Source organism: Lygodium microphyllum, chromosome 19 (genome assembly GCF_053477565.2).
Source record: "Lygodium microphyllum isolate KBCC chromosome 19, Lygodium_microphyllum_v1.1.10, whole genome shotgun sequence".
In the NCBI taxonomy this organism is placed as follows: domain Eukaryota; kingdom Viridiplantae; phylum Streptophyta; class Polypodiopsida; order Schizaeales; family Lygodiaceae; genus Lygodium; species Lygodium microphyllum.
The window spans coordinates 79,225,699-79,237,968 of NC_141153.1; the positions used below are offsets into that span (position 1 = coordinate 79,225,699).

A 12,270-nucleotide genomic window follows, 5' to 3' on the forward strand; every position below is an offset into this window, starting at 1 on the left:
CAAGCTCCCACGTATGGTTTCGCTCGATGGAATCGAGCTCGGCCTGCATAGCCTGTCTCCAAATATCCTGTGCAAGAGCCTCCTCCACAGTGGAAGGCTCGGAATCCTGAAGAATCTGTGACATAAGAGCATAGTTCACACATAGTGAACTGTCCCGCTGGGCCTGTAAACGTGCTGATCGACGTGGACCTGAAGAAGAAGCAGAAAAGTGAGTAACACCTGAATCCTGCATGAGCCGGCGATACCATAAAGGAATCCTGAGAGACTCCTGTGGCTGTGAGGGAGACCGGGGGGTCTCCGGAACCTGTAAAGCACCCAAATCGGAGAGGGACTCCCCCTCACCGAGTGAAGGTAGATCCTCTGCATCTGAAGAAGGCTGTATATCCCGTGAAGATCCCGAAGTGGCGGTAGAAGAGCTCGTAGTAGACGAAGGCACATCCACCAAAGGGGAAAGGGAAGCCGAAGGAGGAGGAATAGGGGGGGTGCTAAGGGGCATCCTAGAAGGAAGTGAAGGGAGAGAAGGTGGGGGGGGGGGGAGGGTCCGTCGATGATGATGAAACATCTGTAATAGAGCCATCAATCGGATCCTCAGAGGCCGAAGCCTCATCAAAGATCACATCCCTGCTCACCTCAACCGTCCGCGTCGTCGAGTCATAGAGCCGATATCCCTTCGTGGTCGTACTATAACCAACGAAGATAAGCTTTCGCGACTTAGAGTCGAACTTCGTCTTCCTCTTCTTCTTGTCCATGTGGACAAAAGCATCGCACCCAAAGATGCGAAAATGGGACACGGAAGGCTTCTTGCCAAAGAAAGCCTCATACGGAGTCATGTCCTGTAATGCCGAAGTCGGAGAGCGGTTGCGAATATGCACCGCAGTAGCCACCGCCTCACCCCAAAGGAAATGAGGAAGACTCCTATGCTCCAGCATAGATCGGGCCATCTCAATCATGGTCCGATTCGCACGCTCCACCACACCATTCTCTGATGGTGTGTTCGGATGGGAATACTCCAACCGAATACCATGATCCCTGCAAAACTGAGAGAAAAGGTGAGAAGTGAACTCTCCACCGTGATCAGCTCGAACACCACGAACCTTGGAAGTGGTTTGGGTCTCCACAAACACCTGCCACTCACAGAAACGGGAGTACGCCTCGCTCTTGTACTCCAAGAAATAAGGCCACACATAACGACTAAAGTCGTCCACAATCAGCATCAAATACTTGGCCTTCCCAAGGGAGGCCGTGCCCATAGGTCCGCAAAGGTCGGTATGAACCAACTCAAGCGGAGAAGTAGCCCGCCTAGAAGCAACCTGCGGGTGAGGCTGGCGAGGTTCAAATGACCATACCGAGCATGCCAAAGCAGCCCAAGCTCATGGGAAGTCCGCGCAGCCAAGGCTGTGAGCGTATAAAGCCCACCCTCTTGTGTACCTGTCCAAAGAGCATCACCTGTAGAAGCATCCTCCACTGTGACTGCATCCTGAGTAAAAATGACTCGGGTACCTAACTGAGTAAGACCATGCACAGATAATAGGTTAAAACCCAAATCAGGGACATAGAGAACTTTGGCGGAGGAAGACCGCCTGTCAGAAAACATAAGTAAAGTCCCCACTCCTCGAACAGGAACTGTAGAATTGTCACCAATGGTGACTGTACCCCCTCTGGAACGAAGATCCTGAAGCCAATCCTGACGGAAGGTCATATGTGAAGATGCTCCACTGTCGATGAGCCAAGGCTTCTCCTGTGTGGTAGAAGCTAGGGCAGTGTCTTCCTCAACAAAGAGATGCACAAACGCAGATTCTGTTGTGGCTGGGGCCGCCTTCGAGTCCTTCTCCTTGGGCTTCAAATGGGGATACTTCTGCCAACACTTCTCCTCGAGATGAGTGCCCTTCCCACAATGGGGACACTTGGGCTTCTTCTCCTTCGCATCCTTCTTGTCCTCCTCCTTCTTGTCCTTAGCCTTCTCCTTCTTTTGTTTCTTCTTCTTGCCGCCACCTGTGCCGGCCGTAAATGCCTTGGTGGAGCCACTGGCTCCCACCTCTTTGAGTCGCTCGTCATGCTCTAAGACAAGCGGGGAAAGCTCCTCCCATAGGAGTGTCTCACGGGTCCTCGAAGTGATGAGGCTGGTGTAGAAGACATCATAGCGGGGTGATGGCAGCTGAGTCAACAGAATCATCGCCATATCCTCAGACGATATCAGACGACCAAGAGAGGCTAGCTCGCCTCGCATATCCTCCATCTTCGTGATGTGCTCCTTCGTGGAAGAAGAACCATCAAGACTGAGCATCCGCAACTTCTTCTCCAGGGAAATCTTGTGGGCAAATGTCTTGTGCTGATACAAAGACGCAAGCTTTGTCCATACTTCCGCCGCGGTCTTTAACCTGTGAACATGTACAAGAACAGAATCATGTAGACTCATAAAAAGAAAGGAACGGGCTCGAGAGTTGAGCCTATCCCATAAGGCTGCATGGTCCATAGAGGTGCCATTGGACGAATCCACGGGGGATCGGTCGATGGGCGAAGAAACAAGCTCCCAAAGGTCAAAGGTATCAAGGATGCAAGCCACCTTGCATGACCATAGGGAGTAGTTGGAACCATCCAACTTATCTTCCTTCGGAAAGAAAGGGAGAATCGGCACCTGAATAGAGGGAATCAAGGAAGGCATCCGCACATCTGAAGCAGTCTTCACTGAAGAAACCTTCGCAGTAGATGGAACCCTCTGAGATGCATGGACTGAAGAAGGACGAGTGCGAGGAGGTTCTTCCCGATGTCGAACTTCACGATAATCCCGCCTTTGCTCAGAGGAATGATGAGAGAGAAGCTCATCCTCTGAGTCTTCAAAGCCTGAAAACTGGTAAGACATCTTCCAATCTGCAAAATACCAAAGAAGGTTGTGCCACTGTCGAAATAGGACCAGCAATGTGGTCACCAACCACCAAGACGCACGCAGAGAGTGCCTACAAACACCTGGATCTGCAAAACGCAAAGAGAACTGATGTCGAACACCAGAGAAGAGACCACCAGCACCAGGAAACAGCCCGGACAGAGGTCTCCAACAGGAAAAGGGCCGCCTGAGGTGGAAGCGACCTGCAGAACAGCAAAACGCAGCCTGTAGGGAGGTCGCCCAGCAGCAGGAAAGGCAGCCTGGTGGAAAACGCAGGGTTGCTGCGTCGCTGGATGACATGGCAGCCTTTGCAGTCAGCGTGGGCAGCAAACGCAGGCTGAACAGCCTCCTGTAGCAGTCGCCTGGCTGTGGTTGATCTGTTGGCAGCAGCAGCAGGGTATCTCACTCCTGAGGGTATGTCCTCCGTGCTCTCAATCAGGCGATGATACCATGTGAGAGTGCGCAACGGAAGAAGAACACGAACACAAAGGAGAGGAGAGAGAAAGCAGAGAATGAAGGAAGAAAGTCTGCACTGACTGAGATGAATGCTGAATACACTGGAATGGACAGAACAGTCCCTGCACGCAGCCCGGAGCGTCAGTGAGGGAACCAGGACAGACTGGAAGCAGTGGCAGCACCAATGCCGGAGACGGAGACGACGAGAACAGTGCTGTACCTGCAGAGCATACTGCTGGACTGACTGGGGGGGCTGATATAAATAGCCCCCAGGCCAGCAAACTGGCCGACCAGCCAAACTGGCCGACCTGGCCAGATTTGGCTGCCAAATAAAACCTCATAGTGGTTTTCATTATTTTGTGTCTTTTATTGATGACCATTCTAGAAAGCTATGGGTTTACTTGCTTAAGCAAAAAAGTGAGGCATTGGATGCTTTTAAAAGGTTTTATGCATGTGTGAGTACTCAAAAGGATTTAATATTAAAATATAGAAGAACGGACAATGGGGAAGAGCATGTATCTAAAGAATTCAGTGAGTTTTGTGATGTCAATGGGACTAAACGGGAGCTTGCAACTCCTTATAGTCCATCATCTAATGGTGTGGCTGAGTGAATGAATCACACATTATGTGAGAAGATTCGATGCATGCTGTCCATAGCTAATCTCCCGCAATCATTTTGGGGAGAAACTTAAAACCGTGGTGCATATTTGCAACCGATCTCCACATCGTACACTTGAAAGTGGCATCCTTGGAGAGGTTTAATCTAGCAAACCTGCTTCATATGACCACTTAAGGGTCTTTGGCTACGAATCCAAAGTGGCATCAACTGACACGTGGCTTTTTTTATTTCCTAGCACAGGTAGTACTGAACTTCTTTCAAAGTTGGATATGGCTGATTGCAAGCCCATTTCATTTCCCATGGACCCTAAGTCCAAGATGGTTACTATTAGAGATCCCTTTCCATCTACTACTCAATACAAATGTCTTGTTGGATCATTGGTCTGGTGATGCATGAGGTGCTTTGCATATATTGCAATATTTACAGGGGACTCGATCCTACGAGATCATGTATGGAGAGGGAGCTACTCTTGCTCAATGGAGTAACTCAAATTGGATAGGTGATGTGGAGTCTAGGTACACCACTACAGGTTTTACTCTCCCTTGGATCCGAAGCTATCTCAAGGAGCAGTAAGAAGCAACCTATCGTGACCTTATCTTCTATGGAGGCTAGCTACCGAGCACTTTGTTCTACAGCTCAGGAGGCAGCTCCATCACTTGTTGGTAGAGATTGGCTTTCCACAGACAGGACCCACATAGCTACACGTGGATAACCGAAGTGCCTTAGCTCTCGTGAATAACCTTGTGTTTCATACTCACATGAAGCACATAGAGGTTTGTATAGGAGCAAATCATGGATTCATGAGGTCCTTGGGTCTTTAGACACTCCTAGGATCCAAGGGGGTTGTTAACCAACCATTTTGTCAATTGGTCATCTCTTGGTTGCAAGCTCTATCAGAGTCTGATGGAGACATTGGAGCTTTGATTGTTTCTGTTCATTCAATTTGTGTACATTTCTTCTTTAGTAGTGTCAGGTGTGTTTACACTATGTTCACAGCCATTTATAAAGCTTTGCTAGGTGCTGCACAGCCTCTCCATCACGATGCCAATTAGGTCAATCATAGTTTATGCCACATCAGCATTTTCATCAACCACTTTGGCTGGTCGGCCATTTTTGGCAAGCCAACTACTATTTTTGCTGCCATATATATATATATAGCTAGCTAGTCCACTTGATGGACAAATTATCTTGTCTTTCTTTTGCAGGCTGCACACTCCGACATTCATCTTTGTCTCCGTCTCCAAACCTGCAATCACTAATCTGATGCCCTCACTGATGCTTTGGGTTGCATGCAGTGCGGTCCATCATTGTATTCAGCATTCATTTCAGAAGCCCCTGAATCAAGCAACCAACATTGAGAAAAAGTGGACGATGCATTAGCTAACTAAATAGCATAAAGAGAAGAAGCTACCGAGATGTAATTATCATCAATCCACACTCCAAGGCATTTATCTCCTCAATTTCCACATTGGACTTACTAAGAACCATGCTACAATCATCACATTTTTCCTACACTTTGCCCTTGCCTTTCTCTTTGTGATTATCATAACGCATCTTATGGCATTGCAGCTAAATATAACCTTGCTTCCCATAATAATGACATGTAAGAGAGACCTTACAACCATGGGACTTAGTACAAGACTTCCCGTGAAACTGAGACCTCAATGCGTCTCTACCACAATGGTCATTACCGCTCTTACCATCATGTTTGCCCCTAACTGTCAATGCATGAAAAGTATAGGTTGCATCCACATTCTTTCTATTTATTTCCTCTGTGAGCAAGGCACCTTCAACATCCTAGAGTTTCAAACCATCCTTAGGCATATTAGCACACATGACAGTACAGAAAATGTCCCTAACTCAAAAAGAGTCATAAGCAAAAACAAGGAAGGCAAATTATCATTGGACTCAATGCCCTGCGAAGTCAACTAGCAAAAAACAAAATGAAATTCATTCAAATGCTAGACACACTAGTCCCTTCCTTTTATGCAAAGGTCCATGAGTTGTTTCATCCAATACATCTATGAAGTAGTACTCTCCTTGTCATTAAGATTGCACATCTTTTCTCATAACTACCAAGCATTATCCTTAGGTGCCACAACATTGAAATAAACATATTTTGGCAATAACAATATAAGAGTGGATTTACATAGCTCATCCAACTCATCCCAAATATGCATGTCTTCACTCTTTACACTCTCGGTTTTCAAAAACCTAACCAACTTCTTTTGAACCAGTGCCTGCTATATTTGCATCTTCCAATAGGTGAAATTTGTGCCATTAAGCTTTTCAATATTAAAAATAGTACTATCATTCAAAAAACCAGCCATAATGGCATATACCAATGTAAAATCTAAGAGAATGGGCTGCTATAAATGACTGCAAAACAGCCCACAAAACTTAGCCAAAACAAGGGCAAAATAGGAGGGAATACCAAAGTATAGAGTTATCCACCAACTGTAAGCAATAGACTACCAAAGTACAATGTCTGCTCTCCAAAAGAATGTTGAAAATTGTAATCACAGCAATGCTTAAATAAAGACAGCAGTATATGTCAATTCAACTATGGGTAAATAGCCAAGTAAGCTACCACTGCCAAGGATATCCGAGTAGCAACCGAGATACAAAGAATGTAACTAGAAATGACTAAGCATAGACCACAGGTATCAAAGACTGTCATGAACTCAAATTGTTAGTAAGCCATATATCCCATAAGTATATATATCACTGATAAAAGGTTCACAGAGGTAAGTGTCGATGTCCAAAACATATGGAATCAAATCAGCCCACAAGCAGAGGTAACTGTGTCAAACAGCATACAAGAGAGTATACACATAACGAAGAGTTCCACTATCTTAAACAACCAAGCTCTACCAAGTACAAGAGTCTCCCACTGGAAGCAAATCTCCAATATGCTTTGACTCAAAATGGATAGAATGACTGCTCCTCAACTCAATAAGTACTCAGCAAGGCTTAGCTAAGCCCTAGGAAGCTCCTCGATAAGCTGGGAGCAAGCTAAAACAAGCTAGGAAAAGGGAAGACTCAATGCATAGCTCAAGAGAAAGAAACAATGGTTGGCATGACACCTTGAGCTAAAACTTTGAATCCGAGTTAAAGCAAAGAATGAAGAAGCTCCTTGAATGGTTGGCTCTTATACCAATTGAAAGATAGAGCCCAGGTGGATCTATACAAGCAAAAGCAAGACCTATGGTGAATGGAGCAAAAGAGCAAGAGAGAGAGACACCGTATGTGGAAACTCCAACAATCACAACGTGTAACCAGCCTTCGCTTATTCAATCGTCACTAAAATAATAAATAATAGTGTCACAGTGATGGGCCCCCACCACTTGCAGTATACAAGTGTATGGTCACAGTGTGTAAAGTAAATGCACAGCAGCATAGGCACAAGTGCCTTTACCCCCAACACTTGTATCATTGAGATTTATGTTAGTTTTGTTCCTTCAATTCACTATGCTCCTCCTATCTCCTTCTTCTCTTTCACTCCATGTTAATTGTTCCTCTCCGTTGTGCACTGTCATAAGCTTTTCAATAAGTAAAAGAAAACCACAAGGGGCACCAAGGTTGGGGCTACCAGGTGTCGTGTTTCAATATGGGAGCATTCTAGCTCCACTATTTGTGAGGTATGGGTTTGGGGGCAATGTGTGCTGCCTTTTCAATATGGAAGCATCCTAGCTCCACTGTTTGTGGAGTGTTTACTTGCCGATTTACAACTAGTTGATGTTACTATGACCCTTTTCTGCATCTAAGGGCCAGTTTCAAGTACCAAACTCAAAAACTAGTGGAAGACTTCACAAAATTCTCTCTAAGAAGAGGGAATTTGGCTGACCTTGGCTGACCTGTCACCTTTCCCACACACATCCCCTACCAAAATATTCGTGGTGCACTTCAAATGTCGATGTTCCCTGTATAATCATAAAATATTAGGTTTGTCACTATCATTCACAACTATAGATATATTCAAACTACCAACTCAAATATATGTCGGAAGGGTGGTAGGCTTGAAAGAAAACATACTTTAAAGAAGTCTCTAGTGAACGAGTGTGCACATACGGGTGAGCATGAGAGAGAGAGAGAGAGAGAGAGAGAGAGAGAGAGAGAGAGTTGCAGCATCACAAGAACATGCATAATGGTTGATAAATCAGATAATCCTAAGCTGCTACAATGTGCAAGCATGGAGGTTCCATAATGTTGTGACATAGTGCAATGGAGTGTGAGACAAGAATGGAGCAAGAGTAGAACCGAGAGTGAGAGTGAGAGTGAGGGAATCCCAAGATGAGTGTACCAGTAAGTGTTACGGACACAAAGAATAAAAATGTATTAATATGTTAGGGTACAAATAAGGATGTGTTCACATCCATAAGTTTATACACACAAAGATTGATGGGACTTTAGACCCAAAGGGACTTGGAGCAAGAGCAGAACTAAGAGTGAGAGTGAGGGAATCCCAAGATGAGTGTACCAATAAGTGTTACGGTAACAAAGAATAAAAATGTATTTATATGTTAGGGTACAAATAAGAGTGCGTTCACACCCGTAAGTTTATACACACGGAGATTAATGCAACTTTACACTTGAAGGGACTTTACACCCGACACATAGGCATGCATGCATGATGATAATTTTCTAAGTTCTAGTCTATGGAATCTCATGCAAACCTATGTCTATTTACTAACCACATAATATGCCCATGAGGACATGCTGACTTGCATTCAAAATGGCCGTGATATCAGAGGTAACATCATGCAGTACCCAAGTCCTCAAAAATCAAAAAGAGAACTCTTGACCACATAATATGCCCATGAGAGCATGCAAACTTGCATTCAAAATGGCTGTGATATCAAAGGTAATATCATGCAGTACCCAGGTCCTCAAAAATCAAAAAGAGAACTCTTAAAGCATGACAAAGCCAAGAGTTAAAGATGTCCTCCAATGAAACATGTTCCTAGCACAAATGACTATCCCCATCCAACTGAGGCCAACACATTTAAAGCCATGATGATCAGCCTTGAAACACAAGCATGACAAAGAGGGTAATGCAAAAAACAACTCAGTCTCAGAACGAAAGCATCAAGCATCTCTTACAGCACAAGTGGAATGAAGCACAGATGCCTATCAAATGCATGACAGTGCCATAACAAGCCAGACAGAGCGGACAACTGGATATAACAGAGATCCAAATGGAACAGGACATAACCATTTGATGGGCCATGTATGTGATGCAGCTAGCCGGGCCCTACCACTTGCCATCTGGCAAGGCACACCAGCTTTTCCGGCTACCTGAAAGCCCAATTTAAACAGGGATCATCCAAAGCTTTGGGACCCCCTAAAACTACAATCTTGCCCATCATCAGCCTGTGTCATCCAATCGATCTTTCATCCTAGATAAGCATCCCTTACACCATGAGTGGGATGAAACACAGATGCGTGTAAAATACATGACAGAGCCATAACAAGCCAGATGGTGCAGGACAGCTGGATATGACAGAGTTCCAGCTGGAGCAGGACATAACCTATTGATGGGCCATGGATGTGCTGCAGCTGACCTGGCCCTACCAGTTGCCAAGTGGCAGGGCACACCAGCTTTTCCAGCCACTTGCAAGCCACTTACTAAAACTACAATCTTGCCCATCATCAGCCTGTGTCAACCAATCCATCTTTCATCCCAGCCTGTGTGCTGCTTCCTTTCATCGCAGAATCCAGACACAGATCATATGCATTGTCATTGGGGTTATACTAAACTTTGTTCTTGGAGCACCTTTGGAAGTCTGCTATTTTGTAGAGAGGAATTTGCCTATTTGTAAAGAAATGCATGTTCTAGACTTAGTTTTGCACTCTATAATCATCAGCCATACCCACCCAAACATGGGTCAATGGGCCCTGTTTTCCTTCCCTTAACTTTTCCACAGGGGTAGACATGGCAAGCAATGGGAGATTGAAGAACAATGTCACAAGCAGCCAGGGTGGCACCATCATAGAGCTATGAAAGCATATTAAAGATAAGGTAATATAGTTCCAAGTTACAACAGTGTGTTCCATGTGGGTAATAATCAAAGATTAACCTCGAATGTAGAACATTTATTGTTAGAAACCTCCATTTGTCTATTGTTTTCCTATCTAAAACATCAATCGCTAGAAACCTGCACTTGTCTATTGTTTTCCTATCTAAAACATGAATCCAAGCAAATTCGAAGGTTTGTCCATCTGTGTTTTAACAAGAAAGGGTCTGGCTAGTAAAGGTTGTACTGAGTTAAGACTTTTGTTTACATTGACGGACCAAAGTCAGCCAAAGGTTTGATCTGAAAAAGGTCTGTTAAAATTGCATTCTTGGGCAAAGCAAAGATAAATCGATCACTACTTCTTCTCTTTTTCCTGAAGAAGAGAAGACTCTATTAATACAACTCGAGAGAATCCCCCCAGGTTAAATACAAAGCACAAGGAACTCTGTGAAGAGTATCCAAGTACATCACACATACAATGGTTGTGTGAACACAACCAATCTCGTGGAATTGATCTCTACGTGTCGACATTGGGCCTGTGAATTTCAAGCTGATTGCCACGAATTCCCTCGTTTTCAGGTCAGAAACGAGATCTGATTTTGCGAAATCAAAGGTGCGTTTGATTTTTGTTCTTCCGTTGCCCGGCATTCAGAAATCGAGCTTATGCAGGTTTAGAAACACAACTGCAATGGAACTTTTGATGATATGCAAATCGACAGTGCAGATTTGTGGTAGATCGTGATGAGGGGACTGACCGGCTGACGTGCGGGGCTTTGTGGTGGGTGACCTTGACGCCGAGAGATCCCAGGAATCCGATGGCTGCGAAGGCCACAGAGGCGATGAGAAAGACCAGAGCACCCCCCATGGCTCTCACCTACTCTTCCTCCTTCTCCTACTCCTTCCCTCCTTCCTCTTCCTCGAAATAGTGGGATACAAAGCAGACGTGATCAGGCCCGTCTCTGGAAATAAAAGTTTCAAAGGGTCTGCATGAATCGAATTAATTATCAAACCTCTGTCTCTGACTGGAGAAGTTTTATGAGACGAATTCCCACTATGAATTTCGACAACACCATGAGCTTAGGGGCTTTAAGGCCAGTTACACACCAACACGCGGCCCCCTAAGTGCACGTCCACCGGCCAATAGGAAGGCTCGAAATCTGAAAACGGGCACCCCCCTCTTACACACAAGGGGTGCCCGGCATCTCCATCAAAAGGGGGGTCTTCGATGCTTCCCCCGCCCTCTTTCGGCATTCCGCAGGGTGAGGGAGCTCCCCCGTCTGGTTTCGTCCGCAGGCTGTTTGAGTGGGGCTCCATGCATCTTTCTGTTGCCCGTTGCCAGGTTTCATCCGCAAGCATCCCTATGTTGCCTATTTCCAGGGAGCCGTTGTGAAGAAGCAGGTTCTCCATAGCTATAAACGTCATGCCAGGGGTCGCCATGCTTGTGTGTTCGTCTCTCTGTGTTCGTATGGATTCATCCCTCTCTTCACACGGATCTATACACAGCCTGAAGGTGGGAAGCCATCTTTGATGATTATGCTTCCATCCATGTTTCTGAGAAACCAGTTGTATGTTAATGCATGGCCAATTGGTTGCAGGTGATTCGCAGGCTTCACAGGTGGTCTTATCACAGGTGATTCACAGGCTTCAACGGTGGTCTTATCACAAGTGGTTCGCAGGTTTCGCAAGTGGTCTTATCACATGTATGCTCTCTCTCTCTCTCTCTCTCTCTCTCTCTCTCTCTCTCTCTCTCTCTCTCTCTCTCTCTCTCTCTCTCTCTCTCTCTCTCTCTCTCTCTCTCTCTCTCTCTCTCTCTCTCTCTCTCTCTCTCTCTCTCTCTCTCTCTCTCTCTCTCTCTCTCTCGTGTAGGAAATAGAATAAGAGAATATACACAACAGAAATGCATTGCTGTTATTAAAAATTGCTCCATTCATTCTATTGATAAAGGCTCTTTCTGTGGTGAGCTTTGGAATTAAAATTGTCCACACATAGGACAGAAATGTCTCGAATCACTAGAGGGGAGGAAATGTGATAAAGAAGGGTGAGCAGGTGATTGAAATGGACGAGGTCATTAGGGAGAAGCCAAAGGGCTTAATTGGCTTAATTATGTTGGAACCCATAGGTAATGCAACTGCCTTGATTTTGGAGGGTCAGAGGCTGCTTTCTGTAATAGATTATCATGATTGGTAAGTACATTAGAGGCAACAAGCAAGGTTGTATCTTGCTTTAGGTGGCTGAAATCGCCATCATGCACGTCTTTTGTCTGCACACTTTGTGAGCTATCTTTGGTAGCCATGGGC

General features: G+C 45.3%; 1 protein-coding gene across 3 annotated transcripts in view; it reads right to left on the bottom strand.

Moving 5' to 3' along the window:
• The window catches only part of LOC148020073 (V-type proton ATPase subunit e2-like), a 78,814-nt gene extending 67,810 nt beyond the window's left edge, over window positions 1-11,004 (bottom strand). For 2 of the 3 annotated variants that reach the window (XR_015694987.1, XR_015694986.1), the window contains exon 1: window positions 10,729-11,004. Coding sequence is in view for 1 of the 3 variants with exons in the window: in XM_087700894.1 (XP_087557020.1) it covers window positions 10,729-10,838 (110 nt within the window). In the remaining 2 variants the exon portion in view is untranslated. The remainder of the gene's footprint in view (window positions 1-10,728) is intronic. The other variant, XM_087700894.1, reaches the window with a different exon arrangement.
• Window positions 11,005-12,270: the final 1,266 nt, after the last annotated feature.